The 19364-nt window shown below is 36.3% G+C and overlaps 1 protein-coding gene across 1 annotated transcript in view; it reads right to left on the reverse strand.

Moving 5' to 3' along the window:
* LOC145689861 (discoidin domain-containing receptor 2-like) overlaps positions 1–19364 on the reverse strand; it is a 563912-nt gene that overhangs the window by 122797 nt on the left and 421751 nt on the right. Inside the window, exon 9 of the mRNA XM_081764129.1 lies at positions 12754–12852. Coding sequence (XP_081620255.1) covers positions 12754–12852 — 99 coding nt within the window. The remainder of the gene's footprint in view (positions 1–12753; positions 12853–19364) is intronic.

A 19364-nucleotide genomic window follows, 5' to 3' on the forward strand; every position in this document is an offset into this window, starting at 1 on the left:
ATAAAAATTTTGATTTGGTGAAAAAAAAAATTTTAAATATTAACATAGGGTCTAATGTAACTATGGTACAAATTGGGTCTACCGATGAAGAGTCAGAAAGAGGGCTCTTTCTCAACCAAACCCTAATCCGAGATTGGAGGAAATGCTAATCTCCATCAGGAAATTTCCCGAATCGATAGACACTTTTTGAATTATAGTTACTAGAATTGTGAATAAATAATAAATGTATGGAATGTAAAATTAAAAGTATTGATTAAAATCAGTTGATACCTAGAAAATAAAATAAAGAAAATACATAGGAATGAAATACATTGTTGATAGTAGACTAAAATATAAATAAATAAATAAACAATAACAGGAAATTAATATTAGGTTTTACTAATTCCAGAATTTTATTCAAGACTGAAAAGGAAACATTAGAATATGGAAATAACAATGTGGGTGATCTATATAAAATTGATAATTATGGTTCATGTTGCGAAGTCAGAAGATCATCATCAAGTAACTATGAAGGACGTAGGGGTAGCCCTAACACAAGATTCATTGGCTGTTCATGCATCAAATATAGTATATACAACCATTCGATTACATGTTAATTTTCACGAAGCTGTGCCGATGCACAGAGTGTGTAGTGAATCATATGATATTCTGGAAGAATACGCAGAAAGGGAAAAACAATTTAGACTCAATATGATAAATTCAATACCATGTCAGTTTGTATTTGTAAATGGTAGTTCTAAATGTATAGAGGTAGCAAGGACTAAACGTTCGATTTGGTCTATGTTATTAGGATTTGGGTCTATAGGGTTGTCAACCTATAACCTAATACACACACAACAGTTGTCAACCTCAATTCAAAAATTGTCCGAACATGAAAATGTATTGGCTGAGGAAATTCATAAATTAAAAATAGCGCATAACGAAGAAATTTCAATAATGCATGGTGTGGTAGTTAAGGTACATCATGTTCTTCAAAATGTAAGGAGTAAATTGCAAGAAATGTATTGTTACTTGCAGCAAGCTCAGAGAAAAATTTTGACTAATCTATTTTCTCATTTAGCTAGAGAAAGAGTAACTAAAATATTCAACGATATACTTAGCAACCAATTATCATATCATATTTTGTCAAACTTAGATGTGAATAAATTTATAAATAGTCATGATATTTTGAAGTATTCAATTTATCGCTCTGATATAGGAATGTTTTATCGAGTATCGTCGATTTATTTAATGAAATATGACTATAATGAAAACAACATCGACTTATTATTAAAAACGCCAATTGTTTACGAAAATACAGTTTCGAAAATGTTTAATGTAATTTCTATGGGTTATCTAACGAACAACTTTAGAACGTACTATAAGTTACCGGAAGTGGTATACTTAGCCAATGGAATATATCACACACTAGATCGATCGAAATGTGAATTCAAGAGTTTCTTGTATTTTTGTGAGCAGATAACATTGGATGATACTGCTAAATGCTTGAATAACATTGTGTTCAATGGATCGTTAAGTGGTTGCGAACAACAAACCGAGAAATACCTAGGCAAGGTAGTGTACAGATATACTCATGCTGGAGTATTATACTCATCCTTGGTAGAAGGATATGTGACTAAGCTAGGTAAACATCATGAAGTTACATCGACGAAAGTAAATTATGGGAACAATTGCTCGTACTTTATTGATTACAGTTCATTTGATAACCTAATTTTTGGAGAATTGGCAATTCCAACTAGAAAAGTAATAAGCGTAAACAATAAGCATTTAAGTTTGATAGGGAATTGGACGCTAAAGCAATTAAATTTTAGTATACACCATGAGGAACTCAACAATCTAGCTGAAAATTTATTAAAACTGAAAGTGGATACCACTGTACCACTACTAATAATTAGGACGAATTACATAATGTATGTAATAGCAGGAATCATATTGGTATTAATTATTTCAGTCATTGCATTAATAATGTTGTATTGCAGACTGTATAAATCGATAAGAAAATATAAAGTAGAAAATAGTGAACCATAATAATAATAATAATAATAATAATAATAATAATAATAACAACAATAATAATAATAACATTATTTAGGATCATATTGTATAAGATTTGTTTGTATGTCATGAACTACTATGAGAAAAGTTTAGAAAAGGTTGTAAACCAATTCGTAAACATTGGAATTAATTATTGGTAATTTTGGAAATTTTGAAAAAAAAAAAACTAGGAAATTGAATGTAAACAAACATGAAATATGTCAAAGTGTATTTAGATCATGCATTCCATACTCACCAAACAGCCATCACCAAGTGTAAACACCATCACCATATGAAGGTATAAGGTTATGTAAACAAAGTCTATAGTCTATGATAGTCCATAATAGTCATACTACCCAAACCGGTTGTATTGTAGTACGGTATACCAAACGATGTCCCATTTCCGTATAAAGTGTGAATGAAATGAAGAAAAGAGTGAAATAAGGATAGAAATAGATGAGAAATAGGTTACCTAGATGAATCTAGGATAGTGACATCAATCATCGATAGATAAAGTCTAAAAACATTTAAATATTCAAGAAGGGATAAGGAAAATAAATGTAGAAAGTAATAATATTAGTAATAACAACACTAAAGAATAGTTAAAAATAGATAAAAATAGACAAAATAGTAATAGGTTACTATTATAGTAATAATAGATAGTATATATGTATAAATATTACAAGTAGTTTTAGAAAATAGTGAATAATGAATTTTATATTGTAAGAAAATAGTGAATTAAAAAGGTTAAAAGATGAAAATAAGCATAGATAATGCTAGAAATAATTTACAAATAGTGTTAAAGAATGTTTAGTGTATGTACTAATAACGTATTTATTTATTATTTTTAAAGTCCGAAAGTGTTGGTAAATTTTAGAGAAGAAAAGAAAAGAAAATAATGTATTTTATTATAATTAATAATAATCAATCAATATTGATTGAAAAGAATCATTAAAAGCATTAATTTTAGTGTGCAATGTAATTGGTAAACGATATGAGCAAGGCTCACATGGTATTTTGTATGGGTTTGCGTTAAACAACAGTAATACTCTGAGTAGCTGGAGGAGAGAATGAGAAATGAGACGTGTGCGAGAGAGTAACTCCGCGCGAGGCTACGCTAATCTCCACTCCAGGCCCCGAGCACATGGTAATCTCGAATGGTTCCGAGTGAACACGAGCGGACACGAACAGGATTCGCTTCGTTCCAGCCGCGTTGAAGCGTCCGCAGCTTCAATTTTAATCCTAGTCCAAGCGTAAATTCATATAATATACTTTTAGAAATTCAAGGAAAATTAGTATTTAATAAATTTATTCATATTTAACCACGTAAATGATTAAAATAAGGTTCAAACTAAATAAATACGTACGAAATAAGTGGTAAAAGCTTAAATATAGAGAGATATAGCGAGTATAATTTAATGCTATATTTATGATAGAAAAAGAGTAAAAACATGAGTTTTAAGTGTGAAATATAGTCTCCAAGTTATGGTTTGACAGACTTCACACATAGCTAAAGTTTTAATCGTCAGGCACAAAGATTACTAGGAAAGTAACAAGGGTGCTCGACACAGAGAGAACAAAATAAGACTGCTTCGAAAAATACGCGATTTTAGAACGCTATAAGTGAAGGCAGACACAAGATAGATATTTTAATAATTTAATTAACTATAATAAATGTACTTTTCTACGAATTTTAAGTAGGCCTATCCCGACTTTATCTATTTCTCGTCTATTTCAGATAATATCCGAAAGCGAAGGAAATGGACATCAATACAATATTATTATTAATATCAGCGTTAGTTTTAGGAAGTGTATTAGTAGTAATAGTAATTATAACATGTTATATTTTGTTAAAATTAAATAGGATAGAGAGAAAATACGAAAATAGTGTAAGAAATAGTAAAAATAGTGTAAGATCAAACATAGATGTAGAAATAAATGGTAGAGATGAGTCTGAGACTTACGCAGTTTCCCATGCATCACCAATTTATGCCACTATTTTTAATAAGAGCAAATCTACACTAAAAACTATTCCACAAAGCACTGAAATCACTATTTTTAAGAATTTGCCAGATGGTAGTATAGTAGATTTTGGTAAGAGCACTGAAACTGAACGGAAACACACACAATTACACCACATCACCACAGAAGATGAGAAAGACACTAATACATCAATGGGACACTGTAAATACACGAAAACCGACGTTTTCAACGATGATTCCGACAAACACGGGAAAACTGAGTGCCCGAAAAAGATGAAAAGTGAATTCTTTTATGCGTGTGACATAGTGGTATTGTAAAATAAAGTGGTTTAAAACGAATAGTGTAATAATTTCGACGCAATATTAGCACTCGATGTTATCCAGTCAACGGTGACGCGTGAATAGAAGGCAGGAAGTTGAATTAACCTTGACAAAGCTTGATTGAAAAACTGTTGAGCTTGCAGTTACTAGGCTGCATGAAGTGTCAGGATTTCCAATGCCCTGCTGCAGGATTTTCTTTCTGTTCAGATTAAATATCAGTGAATAAAATTTTTTTATGAAAATAAAACATTAATATTTTCAAGTTTTATAGTGCAAATGTGAATATGTTAATTACATATGTTCTAAATAATTATGTTATAAGTTTTGATTTTACAGTTCCATCCACAGAGAGGTGGAAAGAGACGAAGTTAAAACATTACTGATACGGCCAATAACTTCATTGGTTGGCAAGTATGAACATTCAGAGTAATGGAAGTTTTTGGTTATTTGATATTGTAAAAGCGTTGTTGCTAAGAGGAGATAACTCAAGAGTACTTGCAAACTAATATATATGTATGTATGATCACTCTTGATAAAATGTGATGTGCAAGTAGTTTAGTAAAAACTCGCTAGATGTCGCGGGGATATACTTTGCGACATTACATTTTGAAATGTCGTATTTTATAATGTTAGAAAGTAATACAAAGATTAAAAAAAATTCGAATATATATATTTTAAATAAATGTTAGGTGAAGGAAGATTAATTAATATTTATATAATTATGTTGAATAATAATACATATCTTATTTCGTTTCAAGTTGATATTTATCTTTAATATGGTGTCAGTGTATATTATGTACAGGGTGTTTATAGAAAATCGCCCTCTTACGATGTCGAATTTGGTTTGCGGAGCAACCAAGTTTTTAAGGGGGGACATGTGGAAGAACTCGATTTTCGAGAATAATAATTTGTATATTTTAGATTTATTGTTATGTTTATGTCTCGAAATCGTTAAGTAAGGTTATGGGAATTTAATGTTGAATATGTAAAGTTAATGCAAGCTGCACAATCTCGCTAATAGTTGTGTCAGCAATTCATTGTAAACAGTTGTGTATAAGAATGTCATCGTAACGTGTCTGGCAATGTAGGAAGGAAATGTTGACAATGTGTCTTTCCTCACATTAGCCAGATTCTAGAAATTGTACAAAACGTGAATTTGTGGGATTTTATGAATTTCATGAGATTACGGATGTACGGAGGATTGCTTAGAATCGGGAAGTCAGAACGTGTCGAGGGTTGCAGTTTTGAGTTTTGACACATGGAAGGAATTTGTCTCTCCATGTGAAAACGGTGTTACACGTGCCACAGCAGACGGAAAAAGCAGACGATGGTAGTTGGACCCCGCCAAACAAAACCACAGGACGAGAAGGTTTTGAGAGAGTTCCTGAGATTTCCTAGAGAGTTCGAGAGGATCAGTTTCTGAGTTCTTGATGATTAGTTCTGAGAGTTCCAAGATTGTTCATCGACTTTGAAGATACTTGGGTTCGAGTCTGGAGAACCAAGTTCCATTGAATTATCAACCAGATGATAGGAGAAAGCAGTACGTTGTACTTTAACATATTCTAACGACGCAGAACTTCGAGGGAGATTTACATTGAGAGGCCCATTCCTCAATGCACACTTTCATTGTCCAACAACGCGGAGTGTCAGCTTAAGGAGCAGAGTTCAACACCAGAACGACGTGGGACAGCAACAGATTTATCCAGGTATGTGTGACTCCGAGTCAGAATTCAAAGCTCAATACTTGATCGTACTATACCTTACTGGCAAATGACTCCGAATATCCGTTATAGCAAACATTCAGAAATCTCACAGTTCATTCATCAGATTTTAGAAATACAGTGTTTTATGTTAAATGAAGTGGAAGTATATTTATTTGCTTAATCCCCATATGAAAACCTCTTGCAAGTTAAGTTATAATTCGCCCACTCATTCTAGATGGTGAGTGGAAGGCGCCTAGTAGCACTCATCTTTGCATCCCCAAATAGGCACTGAGTGGCTAGGTTGTCAACGTAGTAAAACAATCATATACTCTGCCATATTTCGCATGGAGTCACCTATTTAGCTTGCTCCACAAATTTGGAGAAGTTACTAGCATCACAGAGGAGTCTTTGATTTTTATTGATATCAAACGCGTAGTAGTTACTCGGCTCGAGAATAGAGGTATGGTTACTTCAAAAGGGCGGGGCTTCTCCGAGGTCAGCCGAGACGACTAGTGCTCACAAGGGAACCTTCCGAAAATGATAGTTGCAGAGAAAGATGTGACCTATGCCAATTGAAAGAGCTGTAACAGAGATGAGCATTCCCAAAAAATTAGCTGCCCATAGAAATAGGTTCAAGAAATATAAAGGGTGGAAGTTCGGGAAACAGCAAGGCTGGACAAGGGGGAAAAGTGCAAATTCCACACAAAAAAAGGGGGGGCACGGCAAAATACAATGCTGACAAGTGATGTATAGAAAGAGACTTGCCACAATATGGAACAAATGAAGGCCACCAGTGGGGTTAACAGTGTTGCCAACTGCAATGAAAAGTACATGTTTTGCAAAGAGCACTATATGAAGTGAGTGCAATATTCAGTGTCAATCTGTCATGTAGAACATAAGATATGACGTGTATAATCAGTGGTACAATCTAACAAAAGAAAATAGAAAAAACAGAAGTACGAAAAATATGGAAAAGACGAAGTTGGCCATAATGCGCCACATTTAATCACGAGCTGTGCATATTAGAATGAACAAAGCAAGAAAGCACCAACTATGCAGGAAACCGACGTACTTAGAGTCGAAAAGAAAAACGAGTTCCAAAGTTGGCAGCACTGGCCATGAAAATCCAGACAATTCTAATATAGTTAGGCCACTCGCTTCACAAAAAGGAAATTCCGGCAACAGGCATTAGCCTTCGCATCATTTGTATATGCTCGTCCACATTGTACGTGCAATTGTTCGATGAGACTATGGTCCAAACAGAAGATACATTTGCAGTGAGCACAGCGGAATACTGTCAATCCGTCACACATGGTACAATGATCGCCTGTGAATGTCTCGAAACAGTACTCTAGAGGTGTCGGAACCTTTGGTGGTCTTTCTATCACATATCCACACCTGTATAAAGCAAACATAATCAAAGGCTTGATCTGCTGTGTGTTGCTGTCTGCAGTACTATCACCGCCTATATGATATATCCAGAGTATCCCACCTAACTCTACGACTGAAATCGTTTCAAAGCGAAAAAAATGTGACACATCGAGTTGTGCAGGAATGTACCCATGTCAGCGGGCGACAAACTTTTGTGAGACGCAAGTGCCCCCAAGTCCCCCCTCATAAGGTCCCAGGGGCCAACTTAAAAATTTAAAATAGCACCATCGGTAGAGTTATATTTCTTTCGATAAAGTTTGGAATATGCAACAACGCATATCAGAAATATTTACTATATGGGATTTCAAAATGGCCGCCAAAAATATCTGCTGGGTGACAAGAACAACGTGCATTTTTGGCGGCCATTTTGAAACCCGTGCTTCATATAGCAAATGTTTTTTTATAGACGGTGTTGTATCTATCCAGAGAAATATCATCCGCCCCTGTTCCCATTTGAAATGTTGCGGTTGACCCCCTTGAGCCTTATGATGGGGGCCCTGGGGGACTTGCTTCTTACAAAGTTCTCTTGGCCCTCGACATGAGTACATTCCTGTGCAATTGGATTTGCAACATCTCTTTTCGCTTCGCAGCAATTTGAGATCACATTGTTCGATGCCATGTTAAGACAGCATATATTTGTGGCGGCCATTTTGAAAAACATGCTTCATATAGCAGATGTTTCATATATATGTTGTTGCACATTCCATGATCAATCGAGAGAGGTAACACTCGGTCCCTGTTTCCATTTGAAAATTTGAAGTTGGCTCCTGGGGCCCTATGTTGGGGATCCTAGGGGCACTTGCTTCTCACAGACTTTTATCACCCCCTGACATTGGTACATTCCTGGACAACTGGATCCGTCACATTTTTGTTCGTTTCGCAAATCTTTCAGGTCACAAAGTTTGGTAGGACACCCTGCATATTCCCACATACGACCCAATCATGACATAATGTTCACTACTTCTATTATCGGTTGTTGGCTCAACCCAACCATTTCATGTTCCCCGACTTGACATTGCCTCAATCACTCCGCATTGACATTGATGCATTCCGAGTGACGCCTGTTGCCGGAATTTTCTTTTTCTGAAGCGAGTGGCCTAACTATATTAGACTTGTCTGGATGTCCATGGCCAGTCTTGCCAACTTTGGAACTCGTTTTTCTTTTCGACTCTAGGTACGTCGGTTTCCTGCATATTCGGTACTTCTTGTTTTGTTCATTCTAATATGTACAGCCCCTGATCAAATGTGGCGCATTATGGTCAACTCCGTTTTTTCCGTATTTTTCGTACTTCTGTTTTTTCTATTTTCTTTTGTTAGATTGTACCACTGATTAGACACGCCATATCTTATGTTCTATATGACAGATTGACACTGAATATTGCACTCACTTCATATAGTGCTCTTTGCAAAACATGTACTTTTCATTGCAGTTGGCAACACTGTTAACCCCACTGGTGGCCTTCATTTGTTCCATATTGTGGCAAGTCTCTTTCTATACATCACTTGTCAGCATTGTATTTTGCCGTGCCCCCCCTTTTTTTGTGTGGAATTTGCACTTTTCCCCCTTGTCCAGCCTTGCTGTTTCCCGAACTTCCACCCCTTATATTTCTTGAGCCTATTGCTATGGGCAGCTAATTTTTTGGGAATGCTCATCTCTGTTACAGCTCTTTCAATTGGCATAGGCCACACCTTTCACTGCAGCTATCATTTTCGGAAGGTTCCCTTGTCAGTTCTCTTTTTATTGATACCAATGCGAGTAACTACTTCAAAATTGGGCGTATTGAGTAACTTCTCCGTTTTATTGATATCACCCAATATCTTATAATTCTTATAATTTAAAATCAATTGACAGGGCTCTGATTGCTTTTATGAGAAATAAATCTTTGGTTTTATAGATCCTACGCAGTGGCGATGATCGTGCGTCGTTTCGGTCCTATGCCGTTTCAGTCCTGCGCCGTGTCGATTCTGTGCCGTTTCGATCCTGTGCCGTTTCGATCCTGTGCCGTTTCGGTCCTATGCCGTGTCGATCCTGTGCCGTTTCGGTCCTATGCCGTGTCGGCTCTATGCCGTTTCGATCGTACGTATTCTATGCATATAACTTGCACAGGCATAGAATCGACAGGAGTTTATAATTTGTAAGAGCAAATATTAAACAGATAATACAAATATTATTTTTTTAGGCACATGATTAAAAGTTAAATTATTTCAGAGCAGCGGCGTGAGAGCAAAACGGCACAGGACCGAAACGGCATAGGATCGACACGGCATAGGACCGAAACGGCACAGGATCGACACGGCACAGGACCGAAACAGGTTTCTGAGCTGAATTGTCGGTCGTATGCCGTGTCGATCCTGTGCCGCATCCCCCACGTCTGCGACCAAAATGACGTCATGCGCCAGAGCGACAAGAATGTAGCACTGCATTGCATCCACCTTGTAGTCTTTCCACCATGGAGCACTCAGTTTATGCATTAACGATCGCTTGAATCCCCTAACTACCCTAACCACCTAACGTTTACTTAGGCCATGTAGAAGAGAATGCTGAAACCTGTAAATCAGTCTGATATTGAAATAAAGGAGTTAACTTTGCGTTACTAAATCGTTTGCTGTTTATGTAGGGATGCAAGGAAATACATATGTTACATATGTGTTCCTTACTTTATTTCTTACTTTATTCCTTACTTTATGTCCAACCGAAAAAGAACCCTTCTTGGCACATGGTTAAAGGTATCACCATCCATGCAGCACTGCAGTCTAGTGGACAAACAATTAACCTCCTCATTAAAAACGTGTATTTTGGTGCACTCCCCTTCCCTGTCCAAAAGAATCCGTTGTTTTGGAAGCGGCGAAACTGGTTTTTCCTTTATGTCAGCGGGAAGGCGATAGCAGGTAGCAAGCAAGACGTCCCAGAAAGTTGGACACTGTTCGACTCCTTGCAAGATGGAAAAAATGTTCTATCCTGTTTTAAAATTTAACAGAGCTGTCGTATTTGTTATTTTTTTTAATGTTGTTCATTTAGTGTATCCTTTCAAGGGTAAAAGTGGGGGGGGGGACGCGAGGGGACGCTATCTCCCACTTTATGTACGGCGTCTACCCAGTTCCAAAAAAATTACAATGGGCAAAGATAGGCAGGGAACGGCGTGACGTCCTGCAGCTATCTACCGTCCCCCACCTTCTCAGATCCAATTTTACCCCTGGGGTAATATGAAGAAAATAAATTGATTGTTAGATATAAGACACTCTGTGCTTCAAAACATTACACCGTATTTGCATAAAAAAGGCACACAAACATGGAGAAAACAAAATTCATGAAAGAGGAACAGTATTATTACACCAACGCGGTTGGTGCACTAACTCAACTACAAACAAATATACTAAACTGTATAATTCCTAAATGTAACGATATTCTTTTTAAATCATCTGTACTGTATATACGTATGCAATGGAAATCTCTGATTCCCACCCTCTTGTTACTTTTTGTTCAATATAGAGAATAGTCTCAATTTCGGGGTAGGTCCGGACCCCCAGAACCCACCCCCGCATACGTCCCTGTCGGAAGTGTCCTTGCTGACGTTTGTGAACGTGCCCCCTCTTCAAGCAAGAACGTCTTAAACTGTCATTTGTTAGTACTCACAAGGAATACATTTTTCCTCACTACAAAACTTACTACACTCTGCATATTGTTTGTAAGAATAATTAAAATTTATAGAAAATATATTTAAAAGTTCTGTTACGTATTTAAACTATTATCTTTTTTAAACTTTAAAATCTCGCTCAACGACTCGTTTTATATTGCAGACCTACGATTACTTAAACAACAATTTTTAAAGAATTTACAGTGTTTTGAGAATGTACACCAATGGAAAGAAAAAGAGAATTTTCAATTCTTTTTCCTAAATCTTTCTGTCTAATATGGGGGTGAGAAAAAGCACCCGTTCTCATGTCTCAAAGATAAAAATGAATCTGGAATAGAAAATGCTTTCACACTACCATCAAGAAACAAAATTTATTTCATATAATCACTTTTATCTGATGTTTTTACAGTCTCAAAGTGGAGGGGCAAAACGAGGAACTTGTCCTCAATGAAAATTTCAGGGGGGCGCTGCCCCTCTTGTCCCCCGCTTCCGACGCCCCTGTTTTGCTTATTTAGAGAAACTTTAATGTATTTTCTTTCAATAAGCGAAAATCTTCATAAAGAGAAAGTAGAATAACTACGAACGACATTATGAGGAAATGTGAGATTAACAAGATACACAGACACATACAGAAAAGAATAAAAGAAAAGAAAAAGTATAAAAACAAATTAAAACAAGGAAAAACAAATAAGAAAATCAGAAACCGGAATGCGAGTCACAAAAGTGGAAACGTTAGTACGTTCTTTTCCCAGCAGATGTCACTCAGAGTTAGAAATTTTTAATTAAGCGTCCTTTTGAAATTTCTGGAGAAATAAGAAAGAAAAAAGAAGCTAGAAAAGGAACAATTCCAGTGACGAAACAGATGTGCTTAAAAGTTTAATACCTTAAGAAAATGTCAGAACGAAAATAAGAAGTTATATACTTCGTAATGAAAAGTTTTTGCACAAAGACATTTTAGCTGTAAGAACAACAAAAGGAGTTCGGATGCGATCTTGCAAAGAATTTGTTTATTTGTATTAATAATACAATCTAGAAAGACGAAAAAACAGATGTCTCTCCGACTGAGCTTTTAAATCTTGTTGTTGTTTTAATATTTACTAAGTAAGTTCCGTCGGAGACAGAACCGTGAGTGATAAACAAATCTGTCTGAAGTAGGTAAAAGAAAGAAATATCAAATATTCCATTGTTGACGGTTGATCTCCAAGCTTCAAATATTTTATATTTTCACCGTCTCGCAGAACGTTGCTAAAATCAAAGAATAAAATATTTCCTATGCCGGTGTAGAAATGTTCTTGTATTTTGTATCTCCAGAAATTATACATCCTAGACAGCGACAATTAACTCGGATAGGAGGGGGGGGGGTTCAGTACACTGGAAGGAGGTGAAAGCAGAGCAACGACGTTATATGTATGAATATTAATCCTTCAAGCCGGGAGTCCGAGTACACACTGTCCTTTTAAATGTTTATCCTATGGATGGGGTTCTGAGGGAATGAGGGATGACGTCACTCGGCGATCACAGTATCAAAGGAAAGGGTTGGGGAAGGAAGGGTTTGGCGTAATCGTATTTTGCTGTCCATTACATGAGGTTTCTCTGTATTGTTTTTGTTGAAAAGAAGATTTTAAAAAAATGAATCGTTGTACTTACTTGTTTGATAAGTGTCCCACACACTGTCTGGGTTTAGAATGATCTCATCCAAACTAACATTTAACTCTGTCTCTGGAGTGAAGTTCCCCGCAGCAGGAACTGAAAAGAAAGGAAATATTAATGTTATTTACATACAATGTATTAATGTAAATACTACGTCAACAATATGAGTCATATTTACCTCAAGTATAGAACTAGAGATTAGCCCTAGGATTATAGGTAGAAGAGAATAAAATTTACCAAAATTAATTCTATGTTATTCACATTCTTATGCTGATTACAGTTTTTATAGGATTTGGTCAGACAGGCATTTTGAATCTTAACTCGCTTCATACTCCGTGCTACAATAGATTTTCACAACCTATACAAATGTTGGCAACTCTTATCTTGTAAGAATATACTAAATGCTGTAGACATCTACCGGAAGAATCTCAAAGGAAATACGTGATACTTGTATGACTTTTCTACCAAAATATGTGTGACATTTGTCAGATTTTAGCTGTCTCCCAGATCATTTTCAACGCAATTGTAAACTCTAGTATATAATAGAATACCTTCGTTTACTACTGCTACCTAAGGCTTCATTAAAAACAAATACGTGTGTGGAATAGAAATAAAAAGATTTAGAGTTTTTGGGAGATTTTGCACCTCTCTCCAAATACTTTACTTACATACATTATTTGGTGGCATCTAGATTCTTAATCTGTATCTATCTTAAAGAAAATCATATATCCTTTGCAAGAAATATTTTCTCTACGCCACTGTAATATTATATCTATTTCTGACACGTAAACTGAGAAAAATCCGTTATCCGGAGAACGGTATATTGCACACATATACGGAATCCATATGATTACTACGAAAATCTGTACGAAGCATATGTTATCCATAGCGCCATTTTCCCGCTTAGATGTTACACCATACCGCCGCAGAATGTCTGAGATCTAACAGTATTACATACGTCAGCTATATGTTATATACGTCTATGTGTATGTGAGATTCTGCCCGCCTATGTACGGTTCTTTGTTTCATACGGGAAGTACATATAGATGGAACACTTGTACGGAACGTGCGTATAAAACATACGTTTGATGCAGGAAGTTACATAAAGTCCTAAGTCCAAAAACACAAGATTTACGCATGTAACCTACGTTTTTACGTATGTCATATACGGTTTTTCTCTGTGTATGGAGATGCTCAACCTTGGTTCCCAAAAATATGATATAAATAGCCCACTTCTCTTGCTAGATTTTCTGTGACCAGTAAGTACTTCCTGTGAATACGGTAAAGAAGAATTAATGCACAGAACAAGACCGCAGTATGAAAATAAAATAAATATGTAAATAAAAACAGTTGTTTTGTATTAATGGAAATCCCATCACGTAATAAATACAGTATATGTCTCTTCGTCTCTTAACTGTTGTTTGTTGTGAAATAACCTGCCTCATTGTTTATTTCGTTTCTATCCCTATTGTATATTGTAGAAGAAAAAAAGATTTTCGTCTGTGCACTAAGTTTAAATGTCAGAGCAAACAATGAATGCCATACACCTTTGAGACCTTCTTCCCCCCTCCCCCCTCTTCTGGTTTCTCTTTCTTCTCAGAAATACACACTGGGACGTCGAAAGACTCGTCTCTATGTTCACTCAAAGATACTAAAGCGTAACTGAGAAGAGACAGGTGTAGCAAGCAAGAATCCCAGAGGATGTGCAAAGCATGTTAACAGAATTCACCCGTGCTACAAAAAAAGTTCATCTGACGAATCAGGGTTGCCAACTGGTACGATTCAAAATCTTTAAAAAATAATGAAATAGTGGTGACATTGTTTTTTTAAAATATATTTGTGACATAAATTGATGCTCAAGAAGTAGATCATGTGATAATATTAAAAATAGGAGTTTCATTTTAGAAATTCGTTTACAAGCCACAGCGGGTCTCGAAGAGTTAGTTTTTCCAGATTTTGTCCACATAGGACAATGAGTGAAGTTGTACTTGAATGGAGGAAAAAAAGGAAACGAAATATTTCAGTTTAACGTCCCACGGTTATGCTCTTCCGGCTAAAGGAGACGATGGTTAAAACAAAGGAATGATGATGGAGAAATTGGTGGAATGAAAAGTGGAAGGAAACGGGAGTCCCGAGAAAACTTACGGACTTGAATGCGGGAGAAACCAATAGTATGGAAATTGGACGACGGTGTAGTATGTCGTCCCAATTATTCAAAATTTACAGCGAATGTTTAATGAAGGAAGCATTAATGGGAATTCAAGATTTCAAGATTGGAGAGCAGGTCATTCACAAGATCAGGTATGAAGAGGTGATATCGTTATTATAGCTAGAAATGAAGAAGAACTAGAGGAGATGATAGACAAAATAGTTGACACTAGAGAACTATGGAAAAGGAAATCAACATCGAAGAACCAAATATCATGATAATATCTCGTGAAAATGTGCCCTTATGGGTCAGAGTAGAACAGAATAAAGAGAACTTGAAGATGTCGATAATTTTAAGTATCTGGAAAGTATTGTGAAGATATGTGTATTTGGATACATTATAAGACATTTTATTTCGGACTTTGGGACATTTCATTTTAAAATTCAACTTAGTGAAAAGCATAATCGTTTATTTAACGTTGAGTCACATTTCATTTTTTTTTTAAAAATTCATTTGCTTTTCCTACAAGGAAGTTTTGTTTTTGTCTGTCATTTCTTTCCTATACATGTAATTTCTTAATTAATAAAAACAACAGATTGTTTCCTTGTCCACATTTCTATCATCACCTCACCTTTGGTTAATCTATGAGTATCCATTTTTCACTGAGACAGAAGAAACAGTCAGTGATCCCGGATATGAACCCGGAAGGAACGTCGAACAAAAACCTTTGAGAGAGTTTTGGAAGAGGTAGTTGTCGGTCAAGATGTAATAACGCGAACCACAACTTCGAGTTTACGATAAGTTTCGCCTTGCTCTAGCCTAGAGAACATTTGTCTCAGCTAATGTTATAGCTGTCGACTACAATGAGTTGTTTATTAGAAAACAATTTCAATTTTGATTTAATTCACCGTCGTCGTAATGTTGGTTTTCCTGCTTGGATTTCGCTGACCCTTAATTCCCGGCTGCTTGGACGTTCAGCAGACCAGAGAGATTGAAGGACGAACATCGGCCCGTTGAGAGAATCATCGAGGAAGAAACACCGAGGTCTACAAGTAAATACTAGTAGATTAACCTATCTTGAACGTTATTCCCTTCTCACCCACTTCAACCCCTTTTGACAGCACAATCTGTTTCTTTTGTATATGCTCGATTTTATTTATATGGAACCCAGGTCAGATCCCGTGCTTTGTGCTCTATCGAATTCCGTGTTTACGAAATCCTGGGCGCAACATGTCGGTTCTGACATCCCCAACTGACCTTGAACTGACAAGGGGCGACTCCACAGTATTTTGACAAGACACGCTTGGTGTGCCAAAGGAATCAAGGTAAGAATTGCCATAGCCAAAGAAGCATTCAACAAGTAAAGGTCACTCATAACCAGCAGCCTTAGTATTGGACTAAGAAAGAAATTGGTCAAATGCTATGTATGAAGCATCAACATGCACGGCAGTGCATGGTAGCCAAGTTTCGCGAAGAAAATGAAAATTGGCCTGCACTGCCGTAAGCATGTTATACACGAACAAGAGTTTTGGGTAAAATCGCCGATTTCGAGGCTTTGTAAAAACGGTCCTATTAAGGGTAGAAACATGAGATTTAGAATTTAAGGAGATATCCGAGAGATGTGCTCATATACTAGATCTCACATTCCTAGCTTCAACCATATTTGAGTACGGGACCCCTAAAATATGCAGTTTTCAGGCTCACTGATTCACTGACTCACTCATCAAATCGATTAGATACTTCCCAATGAGATAGAGACGTGAAATTTTGCTTAAAGGTACCTCATAATAACTTGAGTATGGAAAAGGTCCGAAATGTGAGGAATGCGTTACAGAAAAGTTTTTGTTGGCGAAAAACTGTTCTTAGCCACGCAGAAATCGGTTCATTCTCTCACTTATCAAATTGATTAGGTACTTCTTAATGAGATAGCGACATGAAACTCTGCATAAATGTACCCTATAATGACTTGAGTATGGAAAAAGTCTGAAATGTGAGGAATGCGTTATGGGAAATTTTTTGTTGGCGAAAAACTGTCCTTAGCCAAGCAGAAATCGGTTCATTCACTCACTTATTACATTGATTAAGTACTTCTTAATAAAATAAATACGTGAAACTCTGTATATGGGTACCTTATAATGGCTTGAATATGAAAAATGTCCGAAATTTAAGGAATGTGCTATGATTTTTTTTTATGGGCGAAAAACTGTCCTTACCCAAACAGAGATCGGTTCATTCACTCACTCATCATTGATTAGGTACTTCCTAATAAGATAGAGACATGACCCTCTGCGTAATGGTGCATACCTTACGTAATGACTTGAGTATGGAAAACGTTCCTAATTTAAGGAATGTACTCTGAGAATTTTTTATGGGCGATAAATTGTCTGTAGCCATTAGGCACTTTTTAATGAGATAAAGATGTGAAACTTTCCGTAAAGGTACATTATAACGGCTGGATTATGAAATTTGAGGAATTTGCTATGGGAAATTTTCCATTTGCAAATAACTGTCCTTACAATCAGAAATCGGGAACGATTCCGTTATTCAACACATCAAGTAAATAGTGATAATGTAGTCAATCGTCCGAGTGGTCGAGTGGGTGCCCTTTTCGCTGGTCTATTGGATATCACGTGTGGCTTTGGTGTACGGGTTCGATTCCTGGTGGAAGAACCTTTGGAATTTTCACTGTCCTCGATATTTCTGTGTTCGTGTACCTGTCGTTCTAGGTTACTAGAAAAACTAGATAAGGTCACTGAGAAAAATCCGTTATCTGGACAGGGGTATATTATACAAATATACGGGATCCTTATGTTTACTACAGAAATCAATACTTAGCAAACGTTATCCATATCCTACATGCGTATTGTACTTTTTCCCGCTTAGATATTACATCATGTCGTTGCAGGATGTCTGACATCTAACAGTTTTCCGTACATTACATAGTATATGTATGTTGCGTACGTCAGCTGTAAGTTACATACGTCCATCTATAGGTCAGATCCTGACCGTTCTTTCCTTCGTACGGAAAGTATTTTATTCGGAACACTTATACAGGAAGTACGTATAAAATATATACTTTTTCAGTTATACGTTTAGTGTACGTTAATTTCAAGTTAGGATTTACACATGTAACTTACGTGTTTACGTACTTCACATCATTTCTTTCTTAGTGTGCGAGTAAAACAAGTGAAACCTAGTAATAAGTAGTTAAGAAAGTTAATGAGGCACGTTCGGTGAATCAATTAACTTTAAAAAAGTGGACTAAGGCGTGTACATACTGCCTTAAATTTCGTGGTTAGAAACCAGACAAAGAAAGCTGATTTTTTTTTCGGGGAATATTTTTCCTTTATTGTAGTCATTGGTATTAAATAGATATTGAAATTAAATTAATAAGTAAGAGAATTTAGTGGTGGAGATATTTGGAAGTATTGACGCTTTCCAAGAAAGGTGAAATCCAATTGTTCGATTTTTATATTAGATATGTTGGCGGCAAATATAATTAAGTTTACGAGCTATTTAAAAGGTGTATATCACTGGAATGAAAATGCGCAACATGCACGTCATGTAATGAACTCCGAAATTTCGCAATCTGGAAGGAAAGGCTATCGGAGGACCAGTTTGGATTCAGTGGAAAAAGGGAACGAGGGAAGCAATAATGAGTCTACGGTTGATCATGGAACAGTACATCAGAATAAACACACCAATTGTGATAGTATTTGTAGATATAGAGAAAGCTTTTGACAACGTAGATTGAAATATCATGTTCAGAGCTTTGAAGAATCTGAAAGTGAATTACAGAGACAGAAGAATAATATACCAACTTTGTAGGAACCAGACAGCTGTTATAGAAAGAGATCAGAAAGAAGCAAAAATAAGTAAAGGAGTAAGGCAAGGATGTGGACTTTCGCCTTTTCTGTCCAACGTCTATATAGAAGAGGCTATGAAAGAATTCTTTGAGAAAACCGAGAAAGGCGTAAAACTAAATGGTCAGGTTTTCAGCACAATAAGGTTCGCTGATGACATAGCATTGATAGCGGAGAACGACAAGGACTTGCAGGAATCACTTACAAACTTGAACGATCAACTAGAAAGCACATGCAAAATGAAGAGAAATAAGAAGAAAACTAAAGTGATAAAATGCCCAAGAGCAGGACAGGAAGAGAGAAACGTATGGCTAGATGGAGAGAAAATCGAAGATGTTAAGACGTTACCTTATCTAGTAAGTCTAATATCCTCGGAAGGAAGAAGTGAAAAAGATGTAAGTTCCAGAGTAGTGCAGGCTAAATGAGCATTCAACAGGAAAAGAGGATTACTAACATCAACAAATGTGTCGCTGGACATTCGTAAATGATTTATTAAGACCATGGTATAAAGCGTAGCGGTTTACGGATCAGAGACGTGGACATTGAGAAAAGCCGAAATATCCCAGCTGGAAGCATTTGAAATGTGGTGTTGGCGC

The sequence above is a fragment of the Thermobia domestica genome, chromosome 7, assembly GCF_964235325.1.
Source record: "Thermobia domestica chromosome 7, izTheDome1.hap1.1, whole genome shotgun sequence".
Lineage (NCBI taxonomy): Eukaryota > Metazoa > Arthropoda > Insecta > Zygentoma > Lepismatidae > Thermobia > Thermobia domestica.